Source organism: Ambystoma mexicanum, chromosome 4q (genome assembly GCF_040938575.1).
Source record: "Ambystoma mexicanum isolate Mex_15411 chromosome 4q, UKY_AmexF1_1, whole genome shotgun sequence".
NCBI classification, from domain to species: domain Eukaryota; kingdom Metazoa; phylum Chordata; class Amphibia; order Caudata; family Ambystomatidae; genus Ambystoma; species Ambystoma mexicanum.
The window spans coordinates 327,739,183-327,760,255 of record NC_090928.1 but is presented as its reverse complement, the minus strand read 5'-3'; the positions used below and the strand labels follow the sequence as shown (position 1 = coordinate 327,760,255).

At 47.5% G+C, this 21,073-nt stretch overlaps 1 protein-coding gene across 1 annotated transcript in view; it reads right to left on the bottom strand.

Annotated features, from left to right (window-relative positions):
* The window catches only part of TTC27 (tetratricopeptide repeat domain 27), a 1,783,878-nt gene that overhangs the window by 1,217,244 nt on the left and 545,561 nt on the right, over positions 1-21,073 (bottom strand). The window contains exon 6 of the mRNA XM_069607906.1: positions 12,444-12,608. Coding sequence (XP_069464007.1) covers positions 12,444-12,608 — 165 coding nt within the window. The remainder of the gene's footprint in view (positions 1-12,443; positions 12,609-21,073) is intronic.

Sequence of the window (21,073 nt, the reverse complement as noted above, 5' to 3'; positions counted from 1 at the left end):
AACACCCTGTGTATCCAAAAGTAACAGCGCGTGACTCACGATAAACATTTGCGGATCGAGAGCAAAGAAAAAAAGTTCCATTTTGATTGAATATGTCAATCGCTGAATGTTCTCGAAGCATTTACTGTGAAATAAATGTACTTTACCAATTGTACAGTCTTGCTGTTTCCTTTTAAAGTACAGTTTCATATTCCAAATTGTGACGCACTGTGTTGTGAGACAATGTGTGTTGTTTTCCGGGTTCTGCGTCAAGTCGCGTAGGTGATGACTGGGCGCGTTTGGCTACGCTGCCTAGTAACATCAGGGAGAAAGGCGGAGAATATCAATGATTTAGTGATGTCAGGCTCAGGGGCGGAGGATATGATTTAGTGCTGCAAAGGCAGTACACCCTGGGCGATGCAGCAACTGATATTATCACAAGATGGCCGGCCCTGCTTGTGTATTTTCGCTTCTGTACAAAAGAAGAAAACTACGGTAAGGTGCATAGGAAGTGTTTGTAGGATCCATCAACGTATGGTTAAAAACACATGGCCGAACCATATGGACAATAATATTTCTGACCGCACCATTCCTTTAAATCAAGTATGGGGTTGGCATTGGAACTCCCATTTGCAACATGACCTGCCTGCTACTGCTTCACTGCTTTGACCCTACAATCGAGGGGAGCCTAGAACTCCCATACAAGGAGTGGCGCCGACATCTTGGCTGGGTGTGGGGATGCAGCCCCCATGCTTAGTGCTACACTCGTGATGGTGCGCCAGATGAGGACGACTCTGGGCACCCCAACTCTGTGGTGGGCAACGACCCTGCAGACTGCCCCTCCTGATTACCACTGAGCACTGTTGTACTGTTAGGCAGAATTCTCATAAATGTGCCAATTCCCTTCACCTTAGAGACCCCCAGCAACTTTGCTGGATTTTGAGGACTTGATTTTTTTTACCTGGAAAGTGTGTGAGCCTTTTTGTCCCCACTCATGTATTTTGATGTGTTTTACTCGTGTTCTTTGATTATGGAGTTTTAAGATAACTCCATAGGCATCTTTTCATGTGTGTTAGACAGCACCTTCAGTGCAGAAACACAGGGGTGTCTTTTTAGACTTCCACAAGGTTTAAATACCTTCTCTTGGATAAACTACTGTTTCCCTGAGAATATAAGGTTGAATTGACTTTACTAGTCTTGTTAAATTCCTAGACCCAGCACACACTATCTTCCTATAGATTGCTGGAGGGGTTACCTAATATCCCCTGTGTCTAATGCTACCCTTTCCTATCGAAATGGCTGGTGGCAGTGGTTTTACAACAAACTTTCCCGACCGCAAATACTGTTAGCTAAAAATCACAGGAGCCATGTTTTTCAAGATGGTGCCTTAAGCCGCTTTGTTTAAACAGGGCCTGGCCTTTATTCAGCGTTTCTTTTTGGAAAGGTCCTTCTAGAGTGTGTCTCTGCGTGCCAAACCAGGTTTGGTCCATTTGTTCATACGCCTTTGGCGGGCTTCAGGACTGAAGACTGCCTCTGGCGCCTGAGTGTCTGGGGTGGGCAGGAAGTGAGGGAGGTGCCCAAAACTCCCTGTGCTTAGTCTCCTAGGAGACCCAAATGCACGCTGGTGCGATTGTCTGGCTGACTGCCAAGCAAGGACAGCCACCCTGCTGGGTGAGTGACAGCTAGGCGGGAATGAAAGGGAGAAAACTGTTTAAAAGGCGAGTCTCTTGGAGTGGAAAGCAGAGTCTCTTGGAATGGAAAGCAGAGTCGACCACTGGAACGAAAGAACCGAAGACGAGCTGGAAGAGGACGGCTGCTGCAACTCCTGGACCGTTGGTTTGCCCGGTGAAGATCTGCTGCAGGTCCGAATCGCCAAGTTCATCTTGACAGAGAAGCCCCTTCAAGGACGTCTTCCTTTGAGTTGGTGGGACCAATCAACCCCTAAGCCACATGGATACCATTCCTCAGAGCTTGATAGGTTTAACCAGGGGGAAGGACACCAGCTTGTGTGCTTGACGACAGCTACTCGAACCAAAGATCTTCCATTTTGCCAGCTTCTTTGACTTGTCCCTGTGCAGGAGTCCCCCGACATCCTCCCTCTTGTCCCCACGACTGAGGCTCAGGAACAGTGAGATCTGCAGGAACTGGCAGGAACCAACGTCTTCAGCTGCATCTTTTTCTTCATACTAAGGTACTGTACCGACCCGATTGAGAGAACTTACCTCTCACGGGGAAAGTTCGTGAAACTTTCCCAACGTACAGGCCTAATCAGCTTGGGACCCAACATATGATTCTTTTTCGTACAAACTACTTCTGAGAACATTGGCAAAGACTTTATCGTTTACTACAAGAACTGCTCTTTCCTATCCAAAACACTAGCCCATTGACTTTGGCTTAGGCCTATTGAACTGAATCGAGTCCTCTAGTGAACTGAAACTATTTGCAATCTATTCTATTAACTTGTGCCTTTTTACTCCCATTCAAAGTAACTGAAATGCCATTTTGCTCCTATTTCAGTGGAGCCTAATTTACTCAAAGTTATTGGTTTGGTATTGAAGTGTGTTTGTGTATAATATTAAGTTACCTCTTTCTAGTGAATGTTTTCTAAATGACTGTGTAATAAATTAATACCAAGAAACCTTGAGTACAAGTGTCTACTTGAACCACTGTGACTGTAAGACCTCTGTGTAACATCCTTGTACTGCTCACATTCCCTCTTGAGATAAACCTGGCTGCTCAGCTCGCTACCAAAAACTGTGTAGTACAGACTTATACCAAAGGTTGGTTTTGCTTACACCTGTTGTCCTAATTGTATGTGGTGGTCCCAGAGGGTACTGCATGCAATTCTGCCTAACAGGCACCAGAAGAAAAGGCTTGACAGAGTGTAAAATCGTGGATCATTACAACTTGCAGGCAGCGCTGCCTGAGCCCTGGACCATCCCTACAGTGCTGCCACTTGTGCGGGTGGATGGTGTTGTGAGGCTCCCTAGTGCTGCCTGGAGCGCTAAACCAATCAAGGCCAACATCAACGTCAACGTTGCTGCAGTACTGCGAACTGAACCGGCTTCATGCAATCTGACCTACTTGTACCAAGTAAGTGAGGTGAAGGTAGGCTACTGGCCTGGGGCACCCTCATGTAAAGCTTGTGAGGACTGGGAGCATTTGCGCAACACCGTGGCCCGCGCGATCCGTTGCCTGCTCACCCCCCAGGGCCGCTGGAACCTTATCCATGATTGGGCGCAGCTAAAGACTGTCATACATCACGAGCGAACCTGAAACTCTTGTCCAACGGTGACCCCTTGGGAATCTCTGCTCGCCTAAACCTGTCTGTGCATACCCACAGGCCACCTGGCACACTCAAAGATTAAAGCATGTGGTGCCGTCCACATCCCATGGCTCTATAGTCCTCAGACTCCCTCACTACAATCATCTAACAGGCTCGCAGCAGAACTTTAACTCCTAAGGATTTGCACACAGTAGCCTACACTGTGGGGCAGAGGAGACAGTCACCTGTTTAACAATGACCAGGGGGGGCTCGGGGTGCTAAAAAAAAAAAAAAGAAAGAAAAAAAAATGGTACCATGGACAAATTCACAATGGCGACGCCTAGGCACGAGCAGGGAAAATCCACTGTAAACCATGACAACACTGCCTCGCCCAGAACCACGCCGGCTCCTGATCTCACCAGCATGATGGAGTCCATGGCCAAAAATGTTGCGTCCTTTCACGAAAGGTTAGATGACATTAATGCAAATGTTGCATCACTCAAATCGCAATTGGCTCACGAGGGCGCCAGGATCATTGAGGCTGAGACCAGGATCGGAGCCAATGAGGACGGACTACATACCCTTCAGGATACAGTAGCTTCCCTCACTGGCGATATGAAATTTGTCAAAGCGAAGTGTGATGTTCTTGAATCCCGTTCACGCAGAAATAACATTGGAATTGTCGCGGTGCCAGAGGGTACACTCACTGGGAAAATGGAGCTGGCCACTGAGAACCTGCTTAAGGACCTCTTCGGCAACCCTGATCTATTTCTTCACGGTTGAGCGAGCACATCGCGCACTGGCTCCGCACCCCAAACCCGGCGACTTCCCTAGACCCATAATTGCAAAAATCGTAAACTGCTGTGACAGGGATCATATACTTTGTCTAGCACGGGGAAAAAAAAGAACTAAAGCTGGGCTCCCAGATCATCAGAATTTTCCCCAACTTCTCCACTGTTGTACAACAGGAAAGGCCCCAAATCCTGGGGTGAAAAAAATTCTGAGGGCACGTAACATTCAATACGCCATTCTATTCCCAGCATACCTCAAATTTACTTTCAGGGACAAGCTCTACTTTTTCACTGTCCCAGACGAGGCGATTAAATTTATCGAGGCACAAATTCCATTAAACAACCCCGCTGATGACATAAGTGAAAATGACTAAGTGGATCTGAACACCCCACCCAAAATGTTTTGTAATAGGTTTCCATTATTATTTTGGTCATGAATTGATGGTAGCACAAGCTCATCTTAATCGCTCACCGCATATCACAAATTATGGTGTTGTATCCTAGGTAGTTGGCCGTACGGCAGCAGCCTACCCCCTTGCAGCTGCAATAGTTATAGAAGTTCTGACACACATAGGTCCCTGTTCAACCCTTTGTGAGGGTGGGCCAAGTTGGGGTAGGCCTACCAGTACCAGAATCATGGGGGGAGGAATTTACACTGATTGGCGTGTAAGGGCAGTGAGGGAGGGGGAGGTTTCAGTTGGGGATGGTAATGTTAAAAATGGCGGAGGTGGCATGGCTATGCACACATTTGGTAAGCAATACGAGTTTACATTGAGCGCGATTTCTTGTGTAAAGAGGCGGAAAATCTGGGATATACCCTGAAGTGAGAAATGGCGGCTAAATTAATGTCCTGGAATGTACGTGGGATTGGTAATTTTACAAAAGGGCGCAGAATCATTGCGTATGCACAAAGACATGGTGTGAAGATACTCCTTTTACAAGAAACCCATACTACAAAGCGCATAGCGACTGGCCTAGCACTTTCCTGGGGACTGAACCAGTTTTACACTACTTTTACGACACATTCAAGGGGCGTATTGACACTAATTCATAAGTCTATTAAATTCACGCTGAAGAAGAGTTATAGACCCCGAAGGCAGATAGATCATCCTGAACTGCATGATCTTAAGTGGGGAATACCTACTAGTGAACACGTACAGGCTCAATATTGATAGCCCCAAAATTCGATGATGAAGTGGTCTCCATACTCATGGGATATTCAGGGGTCCAGATCATTTGGGGGAGGTGGGGGTGGGAGGGTGACATGAATCGAATACTAGATACTGACCTCAACAGAACAGGCTCAGCACCAAGGGCCCTGTCGCAGGCGTCTAGAGGACTTCATCAGCCCATGGCATCGCTGGGCTTGCGAGACACCTGGAGAACCTAACATGCTCAAGAGAGGTGATACACATACTATTCATCAGTGCATGATAGTTCATCCCGAATTGATCCGTTTTTGACATCGGGTGATTTGCTGGGCAAGGTTGAAGGTACAGACATACTCCCTCGGATCATGCCGCAGTGACGCCGTCTGTGGTGCTGGGATCTCCTCCACCCACTCACACTGCCTGGCACTTTAAATCAGAGGCCTTGATGGATATTGTATTCAAGGCTTAGATCCGCTCTGATATTGTGACATTCTGTGAATGCAACACCAAACACGACACGACAGCGGGGGTGCGCTGGGAGGCCTTCAAGGTGTACATACAAGGGAGGCGGGCATATTAAAGGCGATTAGAAATTATCTCAACCGCTCTGAAGCAAAACTCAAGGAGCTGGAGCAGGAATGCATGACAGCAGCTACCCCCAGATAGACAGGAACAGATACGGGCGGAACTGGAAGTATTTGAATCACATGGCCTGCGTGAAATACGCGACTTCTCACGCCCACAGGCAGCAAATAAATATGGTGAAGGTGAAAGGCCTGGTCGAACGCTTGCTAGGCTGGTGAGAACGGAGGGAGGATGGTCCCCATTTAGTGCGTCACTGACGAACATGACACGCTGCACTGGACAGACCAGCAAATACTCCGAGTTTTATAGTGCATTGTACACATTTGACCAACCACACGACGTACACGGCATACATGCCCTAGTCGACCTCATCCCTATGACCTCCATTAACCCTGCAACTAGAGACAGCCTTGATACCCCATCACTTTAGATGAAATACTGAAGGCCATAACTGAACTTAAGAAAGACGAGGCCCCCGGCCCAGACGGCCTCACTCTAGAATTCTACCAAGAACATGTGGCACTTCTTGCACCACAGCTGCTGGAAGTCTGGACCGAATCTCTGAGAGTCCATACTCCCTCCTTCCCTACGCGAGGCAACCATCACCGTTCTCTTGAAACCTGGCAAGCCCAATACTGAATGTGGGTCTTACAGACCTCTATCACTTATGAACGTGGATACAAACATCTTTGCCAAAATAACAGCGGACAGATTTCTCCCACTCATGCCGCACCTAATACACGAGGACCAGGAAGGATTAGTCCCTGGAAGATAGATATCTCTTAATATTAGAAGACTTTTCAATGTTCTGTCAAGAATCGACCAAAATACAGAGGCAGTGGCTGTCACACTTGACGCTCAAAAGGCAATCGACATGGTATCTTGGTAGTACATGTGGGAGGTCCTGGGAAAGATGGGCGTGGGGACAGCCATGCTTACATACATTAAACTACTATACACTCGCCCCACAGCGAGAGAACTGGTCACCTCCCGGACCTCACCACCCTTAGCACTCATTAGGGGCACCCGACAGGGCTGCCCATTCTCCCCTCTCCTTTTTGCAATGGTCTTCAAGCCGATGGCAGAAATCAGAGCAAGCACGCCCACAGGGGGATACGACTGCTAGATAACCCTGAAATAATATCCCTATATGCAGACGGCGTGCTGTTGTATGTTAGGAACCAGTCCACAAATTTAGATCCCATACTGAGAGACGGTACTCGGATAGGCACCTTTTCCGGGTTCACAATCAACTACCGCAAGTCTGAGATATTTCCGCTTACTGTAGCAAGTCAACAACCCACGTTCGAATATCCTCTCCGATGGTCACCGAAGGAAATCCGATATCTAGGGATCCCTCCCCTAAACATCTCCCAGGGGGCGATACTAAATCCAGAGGATCCTTCAGCAACTCCAGAACTTGTACCGAGGCAGCACACAGCATGCCCTGCGAGGCTCTGCAGCAATTTTACTAGGTAGGAAGTGCCAGAGAGTCTCTGAACCAAACCAAGGACAACGCAGCTGCCTGCAACACTCCTCAGCTTTGAGCAATCTGCCCTAAAGGAGTACAAGCCCAGTGAAGAAGCTAGGAGGAGTGCATCGACAAGCATCTACCGACACCCGCCTTAAAGGACATTTAAACCTGTCGAGCCCCTCGAGCTGCAACCGACTGCACCGTTGACTGTTACGCTGCAGTCACTAAAGGCGTCCGAGACGCCTTGACCTGGGCTTCAGAACCAGCACTGAGACAGCGATTCCTGACTCTGAGCTGCCGTTTAGGCCAGCCTGCAGCCGTCCATCCAGCTTCGCTCACCGAACTGCCTACCGCCTGCAGAAGCTACAAAGCGGACTCGACCCCGTTGAGCACCAAGAACCCCTGCAGCACAAGGTACATTGTGGTTCTGGCCCCTTGGTCTGTCTCCAAAGGCCCCTAGTATCCTTGAACTATTGCGATTAATTACTATACAGACTACCCTCATATCAGTATCCAGAATGCATCTATTTTCCTTCTTTGAAACTGTCGGTCATCTGCATTGCTTTACAGGATGGGTTGTATTTTGTAGTGTGCTAGAACTGTCTGTTGTGATACTAATAAAGTAGAGATTTTTATACAACCTTGACTGGACAGTCCCTTTTATCGTTGGCTAATAATTGTATTTTCACTGTGTTGCAAATAACCTACGATCCACAACCTTTTGGAGATAAGCCTGCTGTTCTGTCCACATTACCAAAATTTGACATGGAGGTTTATAATTTGCTTGTGTTGCCAATCTGCTTGGATCCCTTCAGGTGTACTAGAGGTGTGGGGCTGATTGATGGTTTAGAAACCGATATTCATCCCTGGACCACTGGTGCCCCGTAAGTTAATTTGTCACATCACCAATGCTGGAAGGCCTGGGAAAGAGGGAGCAAGCAGCTAATGTATTGCATGGGCCATGGCAATGCAGATCTGCCTATGGGCACAACATTAAATGGCCACAAAACAAAATACTGGTGCACCTTACACTAAGTCCATAGAATCAGTGCCCCATTAAAATACAAGAGCTGCCACAGGGGAACCATCTCTTGCTGTTGATTCCATATGCTTTTCCATTTGTCACTGGTATAAATGTTTGTAAATCATCTTTATGGCTATGATCATGTCACAGATATTCCTTACTTAGTCGATCCTGCCGTCAGTCTAGCCTTCTCCCCAATTAGCTCTTTGTACATGACTTTCCATTTTAGTGTCGGGCTGATCGGATTCAAGAGGGATTCAAAATAGTTTGTCATTTTTAATCCATGATTACTTTTATGTTTTAGGTAAAACGCCCTTTTAGGTCATGGATAGTTTTTTAACCCTTTCCATTTAGTTCTACAGAGTTTGATATAACCTCACCTGTCCCCTGGCTCACCAATCCTGACAGCACTATTGAGATAATTTAACCTTTACATTGCCACTTTTTTAGAAGGCTAGACACTTCCTTGACTTTTGTAAACACACTTCATATCTTTCAATTTGTTCGGAATTCAAATAATGCTTTAGCCTCATTCAAAATCACGTCTCTTGTCTCCCTTGTCACCTGCGCTGTAAATAGATCCCAGATTGCCTTTGTTAAATTATGTTCTTGCTGAATATTGTTTTTCCTAGCATTGTACTTACTCACCACTTCTTGTACATAATGCATTTGTATATCCTGACCTGTATTTCTATATATGCCACTGTGTAACCTAAGCTGTAAGTCGTCTTGTATTTCTTGCGCCCTGATACCCTTGCGTCTGGCACGCATTACAAATAAAATAAACAAACTTGCTTTATAACTTGCTCAGTCATTTCATTTGACTTTTCATAATATGTGTAACAAGATTCAGTTTGTTCTGTGTTCAAAATAACTTGTTTTACAAGACCTGGAGCGCCCCATTATGAGAGTTTCCCTTTCTGCACTCATCGGCCAGCGTTTGCTCCTCCTTCAGGCTTCTCGCTTCACTACTTTGTGCTTTTTGCAGAGCTAACAGCAAGCCTCGCTCGCAGTCTCGGTCAGGTCATAGCCTCGCTCTTGCGCGGCGAGTGCTGCTCCGAGCCCCTTTCGCTCTTGTGTCGGGTGTCAGCACTTGAGTCTTCGGAGCTCCCCAGCATCTATCACAGGTTCCAGGGAGGAAGGAGGGCAGGAGTCTGGACCCTCTCACGGCCAGTCGTGGCCCCGGTGTCTCCTCTGCACTCCTGCTTCACACAACTTTACTCAAGCCGGTTTCTCTCCAGCCCGCACCGGCACTGCATGTCGCATCCTTCGAAAGCTGCTCCCCCACCCAGTCTTGGATTCCCACCTTTATACACCTGTAGATTGTTAACATGCTGCAGGTGTAATTCCTCTGTGTTAATTGCCCGACCTTGGTTAAATTGGTAAATGGGACATGCCCGTCTACTGCAGTTGGGCTGCTCCACAGTTCTCTTCCTAGTCTCAGTACTAAAGTAGTGTAAAGGCTGAGAGGTGTGCATAACTCCTAGTTGTTTCTTCCTCGTCCCAGTCTTATGGAAAAAGGGCCCTAGTGCATTTTGATCACAGTAAAGGGTCAAGGGCTGACAAGAGCCCATAAAGGCAGGGGGGACACTGGATTCACCAGGGTTGGGGAAAGGGGGAATACCATGTCTCACCCAAGGACGTCCTCTCCCAAGTTCCCAAGCTACCAAATTCCCTTTACCCAGGTGATCCTCCCTCGCACATTCACCCCCAGAGTTGGGATACAAAAGTAATAACCTTTACGTGCCCACCTGAGCAGAGAACAATGGGGAAAAAGAAGTGAGTACGCCCTCAAGTTCCTCACAGTACACAGATGCATTCCTAAAGTGAATCTATTCATGAGTAGTAAAGCCACTATATTGCAAATGGAAATATTTGTTAGTTTAAATCGTAAACTGTGTAGTTGAGACATTGAGAACATGTAATCTTTATCATATACGAATGGATAACACAAATTAGTCCCTTGAAGTTGTAGAGGTAGACCCATGACAATATTGCTTTCCAATAGTATGCCACATGGGTAGCGCTTTTTGTTGCACTAAGCCGAGAGATCCAACTCTCTACAGAACCTTGTGTCAGGTGAAGACCAATTTTCTGCTGCAAAACCTGCAACAGCCCTGAGTGGGCATTTAGAACACCTTTTGGTGGAGGCAGAGTTCTGGCATACAGGGTATAGGGAAAATCATGACATTTCCATTCTTCCCTCTCTCTCTTCACCAATCTTTTCTCAAATACTCAATAACTCCCCCTTCAACCTCCGCTCGACTCCCCATCACCACTGCCTCCTTTTCAGCTCTTCATTTCCCTTCCACCATCACCATCTAGTCCTCCTCTTCAGCTTCACCTTTCACTAACTCCTCCTCTCACCACATCAACTCCTCCTGTTACCACCTTCTCTTAATCTCTTCCTTTCACCACCACCTACTCTGCTCCTTCTCTCACCACCTTCAGACTTCTCTTTCCCCATCATCTCCAAAAGTGTTCCTCCTCCATCTCCAAGCATTCATATACACTGTATTTCTCCCAGCTATTATAAGCCTTTGATCCCCTTCCGTGAAGTCAGGCCACATGATGTTTTGTAACTGCGTATCAATTTTTGTTTCCTACGGTTCATGTCTTCTTTACCAATCTGAGCTGTTTTCTCAGATTGTGGTCTCCAGACCACTGGGACTTCGCTTGAAACACAAAAGCGCATTCCCCGTAGGCAGATGCAGTGCATCAGCCCAGCATGCCAGTAACTGCACTTGAGAATGGAGCCGGGACAAAAAGGTAAGGAGTGGAAGCATGGGAAGGAGAATGGCACGGTAGGGTCCGTGCAGTGGGAAGTGGGGGTAAAGGGGCATACCCTGAAAATGAGCAGGAGGGAGGAGAAAGTGTCACCTTGCAGGGGCAGCCTTTATCAGGCAGCCCTGTGCAGCATTGCTCTCATTAGCGACAGTTACATGAAGATCATTGTTCTCATTAGCAGCACAGAGCCATTGAGGTGTGGTTGCCAACTTGACTACAGCATAGGACTTACAGAGGTGAACAGGCATTGTGCTCCATCTCTACTAAGCAGCTCTTTCATCTGGCTGAAGGATGGTGGGATCACCAATTCATTCTGTTTCTAACAAAACAATAACTCCTTTTCTCAACCAGAGATGCTATTAAAGAGACCACTGAGGTTTGCTTCGCGCACACTCTCGTTGGCCATGTCATTCCCCTGCTGCCTTAAAGGAACCTCAGCAGCAATGATACATGCGCCAACCACTGCCACCCAATTGTGGAATGGTGGGGTCATCCAGGGGACCATTCCCAGGCCTTACAACATTCTGAAGGTGGTTGCATCTGGCCCTTTGACTGCCCAGTCATCCACTTCAAGGTATAATCCGGGGAGTTTGTCACAATTGCGTGTAGATCCTATAGGTTTATACTCAATGTTCTTGAAAAATTGGGCTGTAACACGCCACTGGGCTCCATTTCTTTTTCAAATTGTTCTTGTTGGAATAATCCCACTTTCCCTTGCATAACCGCTCTTAGAGAGTTTGAGGGGAGCAGTTGCACCAGGCTTGCTCATAACAAGTGGGTATTGATGGGCCACTGTTTTAAATATTCAATAGGCACCACTGTAAAAGTGCATAACCCATATCCTGCGGGGATCAGTGATGTAGAATAATGTCAGAGCAGGTTTATTTTTAGACAACGAGAACTCTACAATATTTTCCTCCTTTTTTGTGTCACAGCTTCCAACTCCGCCCAATAAGCAAGCTTAGAATAAATGCTCTAAACACCTGTAATGGCTGCATTACAAGCATATCTCTGTAAGGTGTACACACTTGGCAATGGTCAAGGAGACGTGGACAAGCTGTATAACAGGAAGCTGTGAGTGAAATTGACCCTTTTTCCTCCTGCACAAGCTTAAATAGCCAGAGATCATCAAAGCAGATAGTTTGCTAGGGGACCATTGCCTTCATTAGAGGCCCTCTCCTTCAGCCTGGTGGCACTAGCTTGTGCACTGGCCACTTACCTCACATCAGATCTCCCTAGTAGGGCACTAGCGCATCATTACTTTGGGTAAGTAAGATTACATTTTTAAGCACTCAATGGTGATTTGAAAATGTGTAACACAATAAAAACACAAAACAAGGACGAATGCACAACTAGGCTAAAAGAAAGTTAAATGAAGTAGACTCACCAGTCATTTCAATCTGCAGGCTTGTCATTTCTTTGGCTGCATTGAAATGCTCTTTTGCTTTTTTATAATTGTAATAATACAAAAATATGTATGCACACTCAAGATGGAACTGCACAGCGAGATATCGGCATGCTTCATCAGTGAACAAACATTCGACTTTCAGTACTGCAAAGAAAAGAAATAATAATGTTAAAGAAACGTTACATGCAAGCAATTACAAGTCACCATAAAAACCATGTTCTTAACGTTTACCCTCTCCAGCCACCCAAGAACAGGTACTTGGAAAAGGAACAAAAATGCAAAAAGAAAGGGTGTCTGATCGAAGGAAATATTTGCCTGCATGCCATCCAGTCTGCACTTTAGCAATTTAGCCACTAAAGAGATGAATTATTAAGGGAAGAGGTTTAGGCTGACTAGAAATCTCGCAAAAATGGATATCACTAAAAAGAGAAACATTTTAATGTAGTCAATGTAGTTGTATGTATATGTTTTCCTCCGCGGTTTCCAATAGCACAAATGTCACTTTCCAACCACTTCAGAGCACTGTTATTTACTAACTTCATATGTAAGCATAAGTATGGGTTGGTACCAGGGTTGCAAGAAGAGGGGCATCGCAGAGCCATACAGTTGAGGTCAAATGAAAAGCCCAAAAGCAAGTATGATAGAATGTTGGGTTTTTGAAGACGCTATCCTTACACTTGATGATGATCTAGGCTGTAACAAATGCCAAAAAATTCTCTAAACAAGTGTGTCCCTTTGGAAATGGCTTAATCAAATACAAAACAAGAGTCCAACAAAAAGTGAAACTTATCAATTCTCTTGATCTCCAGGCTCGCCCTATTCTAAAACACAACATCCACATTCCTTTGGTGAACAGAAAAGTCCCTAAATCTTTCTAGTGAAATTCCAGCCTTGACCTACAAGACAATCAGTTCTTAGTACAGAATGGCCCTGGCAGTAAACCCACTACGCAAGGTTCTCATGGTTTCAGGTTTCTAGGCACTCAACTTGGCGGAAATGTGGTGTTTAAACCTTGGAATATTTGCTCCACCTGCAGAGGATTATGTAAATTTGGACTATCTCTCAAAGAAACTACTGGATTTGTTGGTAGAGGAGTATTCCCCCACCCCTCATCTGAGGATCATTGTCATGCAGCAGATTTCAACCTCATATCCTGGCTGTTGTGTGCCCCCCTCTCTCCTGCCAAAATGTGCTGTGTCTCATTCTTGCGCTCTGCGCCTATACCTCACCCATCCAACCATCAACCTAGTTCATCCATCCATCCAGCCCTTCCTGGGTTGTTACATGTATTGTTTACTTCACTGGTTTCTCATAGCACAACATTCTAGTTATTCTAATCACTCTTATTCTACTGGATCTTTTGGGTGCTTTTGACACAGTGGATCATACTTTAATACTAACTTCTCTTTCTTCTTTTGGTTTCTCTGGGTCTATTTCAACTTGGTTTCGTTCTTATTAATCTAACCGCTTTCAGTAACGTGGGCTGGAACCTCTTTATACATCTCCGTTAGCGGCTATCATCTCATGGTATCTCTCATCACTTCTACGCGGATGATTCCAAACTTTGTCTTCTTTCACATCTTCTATTCATGATACTCTCGCTTCATGTCTTTCAACTATCAAAACTTGGATATCTGATCATTTAGTTGTTTTTAATGCAGCTAAAGCCAAAGTTCTTTTTCTCCTGCAAATACTATTCCTTCTCCTCCCCTTTTGTCTCTTTTCCGCCTTCTCTTCTTCCTATTTCTAGCTCTGCTCACAATTTTGGTTTGCATTTTGATTGTGACTTATCTTCTCTTATATTTCGACTAGATCACATTCTTGCCTTTATCACCTCGAATATTCATAAACATCATCCTTTTCTAACGTTTAATGGAACAAAACTTTTGATCACTTCACTCATCTTTTCACACTTATTTTACTGTTCTGCATTACTCTTTGGTCTTCCTGCTTTTCGCTTGGCCCCATTAAAGTCTGTTTTTAATGCTTCTATTCATCTTTTATATGTACTTTCTCCTTGCGATTCTATTCCTTGCGATTCTATTTCTTTATTCATCTCTTGGCTGGTTATCTTTTCACTCGTTTTTAAATTTGATTTTCTTTGTATTGTTTTAAATCTCTATGGTCTTGTGCCCTTGTATCTTTCATCTCTTATTTTTTCTTATGTTCCCCCTCGTGCTTCATGCTCTCAGTCTCAATTTCTATTATAAGCCCCCCACCGACCTGTGCCCAGTCACAATTTCATTATTTTCTTTGCTTGCCCCATATTATTGGTATTCTCTCCCTCCTTCTCATCGTTCTGTTACTTCTTATTCTCTATTTCGGACATCTCTATAGGACGATCTTCAATCTTAATGGAAAACTTTATAATTTTGTATAGCTTACGTTTTCATTTTATTGTACTGTAAGTGTGCTTTGTTGAGCACTTTAGCGTAAAGCACTATATACATTACAAATAAAACAAATGTCTGCAGGGCCCAGGTTTCAGGCTACCCAATTCCCCCAAAGAATCTGTAGTCTGTCGGGGTGACTCCAGTCAGCCAATCTCACTCTTGAAGATCCCAAATGTTTCTCCCACACACTGGAAATCCCACAGAGTCTGCACAGACATCCAATCGCCTTCCTTCACAGAGCATTGAAGCACATCTTCCTTTGCGTTCGACACCTACTGACTTTTCCCAGCCCCTTTTATACCCATGGATTAAATCCGTCCATCAGGTAATTATCAAGGGTTTCCTGTAAAACTACTTTAAATTAAGTGCTTTTTTTTGGACCTCATGATCACTTAAAAATCCATTTAACCAACACTATCCTGCTCACACATTCACACCTTCCCATCCCCAGCCCTCGATCACCTCTGAAATTCAACCCATCAAAAGAAAAATGTGCTTTCAGACCCCTCTCTTAGTGCTAGCATGCTTGCCTTGCTGACCTTGTCTCTGCACTGGACCTCCTAACAAAGCTAATATTCTCCCATCGCAATCATTCCTGCACTCTACAAGCTTTGCCCACACCTCAAGCCAATATCCATTGCCTTCTCCCTTTGTGCCAATTACTTTGATAACTAAGAAAATACAAGTTGGGGAACCTGGTGCTGAGGGCGCTAATTAACCACTCATACGGTAAATAGGATGAATGAAAGTTTCAAAAGGGTCTGTTGAGCTGCGGTTGAGGTAGAACAGGTGATTAACCCCTACCCACCCTTAACTTGAATGAAAAATACAGGGTTTTTCTCCTCAGGCGCGCTCAATACTTCACTGCAAAAGGAGATTCAATAATGCATCGCTAAACACCAAATTGCCTGTGAACAATCCAAGTTTAATTGAGATAATTGATCAGAAACAATATCATTGTCTCAATACAGATAGTGTAAAAAACAATATCTGCACACAAAACACACCAATGTAGCTCTTGAATATATAGAAAAGAAAAATGCAAATTAGGGCTTGTATTGACTCGATATAGCCTTATGCATTGCTCATCAAATTGTTGAATTTAAGCAAATGCCAGCTCAAAATATTAAACCTGTCTAAGGGTACATGGTATTGTATCAAACAGAAATGCAAAGTATTTGCATCATACTCTAAATGCCTGAAAGCCGACATGTTTCGACACATTGGGGTCATCAGGGCTAATTAGTCGCACTTCCGCTAAACACAATTCTGTATAAGACACAGGACACTGTGGTGAGCCTTCTATCGAGTCTTTGAAGTATCGAAAGATTCCTGTAGGGAGAGAGGAAGAGTAAAGATGGAGTTGTTTATAATGTTATAATGGTTACTCATTGAGCTTTTTGAATGAAGTTCATCTATCACATAGTGGTCTTGTTGAATTAATTATAAGTTACTCACTAGTCCATAGTCCCCTTTCCTCCATACTGTATGGGCGTCCCGTCCAAGGGACGGGAGACAACCTTTTCCACCAGAAAAACCTTCCCCTTTAAATTTACAGGCGCACGGGGCGTGGCCCAGGGAGCATGCCCTGCCCGAGTCCGCCCTCCGGCGCCCCACCTCAGTCCCCATTGACGCATCGACAATAGATTTACCATTGCCTAATGACACCAGTATTATTAGGGGGGGGGGGAGGATGGTGGGACGTATGGAGGAAAGGGGACTATGGACTAAGAGTACGTTAGTCACTACAGTGAATAACTTATAATTACTCTTACGTCCCGTCCCCTTTCCGCCATACTGTATGGGCGATTACAACTGATTGTAGCCCCAGGGTGGAGAGGAGACCCTGCTTAAGCAAATAGGTTCCCGAGAACTGCCTGTCCGAAAGCCGCATCAGATCTAGAGCCGGCATCCAAACAGTAATGCTTGCAAAAAGTCGAGGGAAAGGCCCAAGTGGCCGCCATGCTTATGACTTGCCAAGGGGCATGGCGTTGGAATGCGATGGCCGTTACCTTGGCCCTGACTGCGTGGGCATGCATGTTGGCCAGAAGTGGCTTGTGCTGGCCCTCGTATGCTTCTTTGATGGCAGAAACCATCCAGCGGGATATGGAGGCCTTAGAAGCCGGATAGCCTGGTCTTGGTCCTGTCCAAGTAGAATTTCAAAGCACGCCTGATATCCAGACAGTACAGCACCCTTTGTGCTTCGTCCTTAGGATCGGGAAAGAACGTAGGAAGGACTATTTCCTCATTAAGGTGGAAAGCAGATGGAACCTTGGGCAGAAAAGCTGGGTGCGTTCGCATGACTACCTTGTCCTTGTGAAAGGTGGTATATGGTTCAGAGGCGACCAATGCCTGGACCTCGCTGACTTTACGAGCCAAGGTAAGGCAGACTAGTAAGGCCATCTTGATGGTGACCATCCTGATATCCACCGACGCCACTGGCTCGAATGGTTTGTGTGCCAGCGCGCCCAAGACTATGTTGAGGTCCCACAACGCGTGCGGTCTCTTGACAGGCAGGTAGAGCCTAGTGAGACCCATCAGATTTATTTTGACGATAGGGGCGGGGGAGGAAAAAATGCTCTCCTCGGAGTTCCTTTAAACCCCAATGGCTTCAAGGTATGGCTTAAAGGTATGTATGGCAGGTATCCACCTGTGCCCCTGAATGAGCGAGGTGCACAGAAAAGGAGAGCACGTCGTCCAAGGTGCAAGCCAAGGGGTCAATTCCCTTGAAGTCTGCCCAGTGGCAGAATCTGGTCCATTTGCGTTTGTACTGGGCCCTGGTGGCTTTGCTCCTAGCGCCCTATATGATCTTCAGATTGGCCTGAAAGAAGCTAAGGTGCAGAAGCGTTACCTGCTCAGGTACCACGCTGTGAGGGCTAACTTCCCTGGCGCAGGGTGGATGATTCTGCCCCCCTGCTGCGCCAGAAGATGTGCTCGGCCCGTCGGGAGGTGTATAGGGGGCACCTCCGAGAGGCTGAGTAGCTCCGAAAACCATGGCCTGGCCGGCCACCATGACGCTATCAGGATGATGAGTCGGCGAGACTCCGTTATCTTGCAAATTACCCTGTAGATCAGAGGAGTGGGCGGAAAGGCGCAGGCTTTCATGCTGGTCCACTGGAGGTGAAATGCGTTGCCTAGAGATCCGGGCCCGGAACTTGACAGGATGCAAACTGGGGATAGTTCTTGTTGTGCCAGCTGGCAAAGAGATCCACGTGGGGGTGACCCCACCTGTCGAAGATCTCCTGAATGACGTTGTTTAGCTGCCACTCGTAATTCTCGACTCCCAGCCTGCTCAGCCTGTCCACTTCCAGGTTGGATTAGCCCGGGAGGTGGACTGCCCTGAGGTAGATGTTTTCCAGGGCCCACTCCCACATGTTGATCGCCAGTCTGCACAGAGGAGCGGATCTGGTGCATCCCCCGCTTGTTGACGTAGTACATTCTGGTCGAGTTGTCTGTCTGGATATGGACAACCTTGCCGTTGAGAAGTGGTAGGAATGCTCTTGAGTGCTAGCCAGATGGCGTTCAGCTCCAGCCAATTGATGTGGTATTCCTGCTCCTGCCGAGTCAGGTGCCGTGGACCGAGAGATGGTCCAGGGAGGTTCCTCTACCCTCTAGCGAGGAGTCTGTGGTGATTGTGGCCTGAGGAGAGGGCAGCTGAAAGGGCTTGCCCGTCCGTAGGTTGCTATCCATGGACCACCAAGGTAGGTCCGGGTCGAGCGATGGAGGAACGTTTAACATCTCGGATTGAGTGCCCCACTCCTGATTCCATGAGGCCGCGAAGTGCAGCTGAATCCTTCTCATCCTTAGTCTCATATGCGGCACGGCTAGCAGAACCGCCACTACTAAACCCAGGAGATGTTGGTACCACCATGCCAAGGTCACTTCTCTGCTGAGGAAGTGGGCGGTGGCCCTCTTGATGGTTGAGAACTTGTCCTCCGACAGGAAAACCCTCTCTGAGCACATGTCCCAGATGAGACCCAGGAATGTCAGAGACTGCGTAGGGAGCAGCTATGACTTCTTGAGGTTGAGCGAAAAGCCCAGGTCGTGCAGAGTGTTCATGAGGGCCTGGGAAGAGTGGTGAACCGCTTCCGGAGAAGTAGCCCTGAGGAGCCAGTCGTCTAGGGTAGAAGTGGAGGCCCTGTGCTCTGAGGAGGGCCGCTACAACGCTCATGAGTCTGGTGAAGACCCTGGGGGCCGAGTTGAGGCCAAACGGAAGGACTTTGTATTGGAACTCGTAGCCCAGGATCCTGAACCAGAAGAAAGAACGATGGGGCTGCCAAATCAGGACGAGTAGGTACGCATCCTTCAGGTCCAGGGAGCACATCCAATCTTCCTTGTCCAATGTCTCCACTATAAAAGCTGCCGTAACCATCTTGAATTTTTGCAGGGGTAAGGAGAGGTTGAGGGTGGAAAGGTCCAGCACAACTCTCAGGCCCACCTGGTGGTTCTTCTGAATGGCGAAAATCCTGGAGCAGAAGCCAAACCCTTGCTGGGAGGCTGGAACTTCCTCACTGCCTGGCTCTCTAGGAGCGACCAGATCTCCGCCAAAAGAGTTGCTGTCCCAACCTGTGGGAGTGGAGGGGAGGAGGGAGGAGGTAGGTAGTACCCCGTGGATACTACGGATAGAATCCAGGGGTCCACGAAATTCTGGTGCCAGAAATGTTCATGGAGAGCAAGCCTGCCCCCCCCACCGGAGACACGTGGACCCGAAGGGGCGTGTCATGCCTTCTTTCCCTCCGAGGCTGAGGAGGGGGACTTGAAAAAGCCGTCTTTCCCCCCCGCCCCTCCCCTTTTGTTGTTTGCGCCGGCTCTGAAACGGCGAGCGGTCCGGCTGCCTGGATCTGCGTTAATGGAAGCCGCGGAACCCTCCATATGTACGACCCTTCTCTGAGCGTTGCTGAGATTGGGTGTAAGATTTTGGCGTGGACTTTGTAAGAATGGACAAAGACTTTGCCGTTTGTGAGCTGCTGTTCTTTTTGTCCAGCTCTTCATCCGTGGAGGAGTAGAAGAGGTCCCCACCCTCGAACAGCAGATCTAGAATGCGCTCATGGATGTCCGGGTTGAACTTTGTAGCCCGGAGCCAGACTGTGCGTCTCATGTCCGTGGCAATACAGATGGCCCAGCCTGAGGTATCGATATGAGCCACTGTGGATTCCATGAGGTCATGCGGTAGGAGCTTGGCCTCTGCTAGCCTTGCCTTGAAGCGTGATTGGCATTGGGAGGGGAGTTCTGGGAGGAAGTCCACAATTTCCCGCCATAACCGTTGGTTGGTGGCAGCAAGCATGGCGTCTGCATTGGCCTGACGCAGGTGTAGGGAGGCGTTGGAGTAGAAATTCTTGCCGTACGCCTCCAAGATCTTCTCCTTGCCTAACAGCGCCGCAGAGGAGGAGGCTGAGAACAACTGAGGCTTGGAGTACAGTGATGCCGCAGCGATCACAGCGGAGTGTGGCTGAGGATGGGTCGAGAGCAAGAGTGTGTCCCCCCTCCATCTGCCTGTACTTGGCCTCCAGGCATCGGTTAACCGGCTGGACCGAGTGGGACTTGAGCCAACCCTTCTTGGCCAGGGAGACTACATCAGTTTGCAGTGGAATCCCTGTGTTGGCAGAGGGGCGTCTTGTGAGGACTTCAGCCAGAACCCCCTCTGCCAGCTGTTCGACCTCGGGCTGAGGTACTCCGCCAGGCCAGAAAGACGTTTGTGGAAGGCCCTGGCTGAGGATGGCGTGTCTGGATCTTCCTCCTCGTCCATGTCCTGCGGATCCGGAGGATCTTGTGGAGGAGGAGGGGTAGATTGTGCCAGAGGCTGGGGTACAGACACCGTAGCCGGGGCTGAGGAGGCGGCAGAGGTTATGGAGTTGGCGGTGGAGCCGGAGGAGGCGGCTGCACCGGGTTCAGGGAGCCCGATGGAGGCGTCTGTGGTGCCGCTAGCATTGCGGGGAGGACTTCCCTGACTGTGTCCTTGATGATAACCCACATCTGAGGAGACCTCATGAGGCCGAGGAATTTATCGAAGAGCCTCTCCTCGCTGGCTGAAGAGGTGGCAGGCGGTACCAACAGGGTAGTGGGGGACTGCTGGAGCCGCTGCGTACCCTGCATGGGAAAGTTGCCATGCGTATATGAAGGGTAGACTGTAGGCCACGTACCTGGTTGCGACCAGTCCCACCTTGATACTCGTTCTTTGCCGAATTTGTGCAATGGCATTGGACGGGTGTTCCTGTC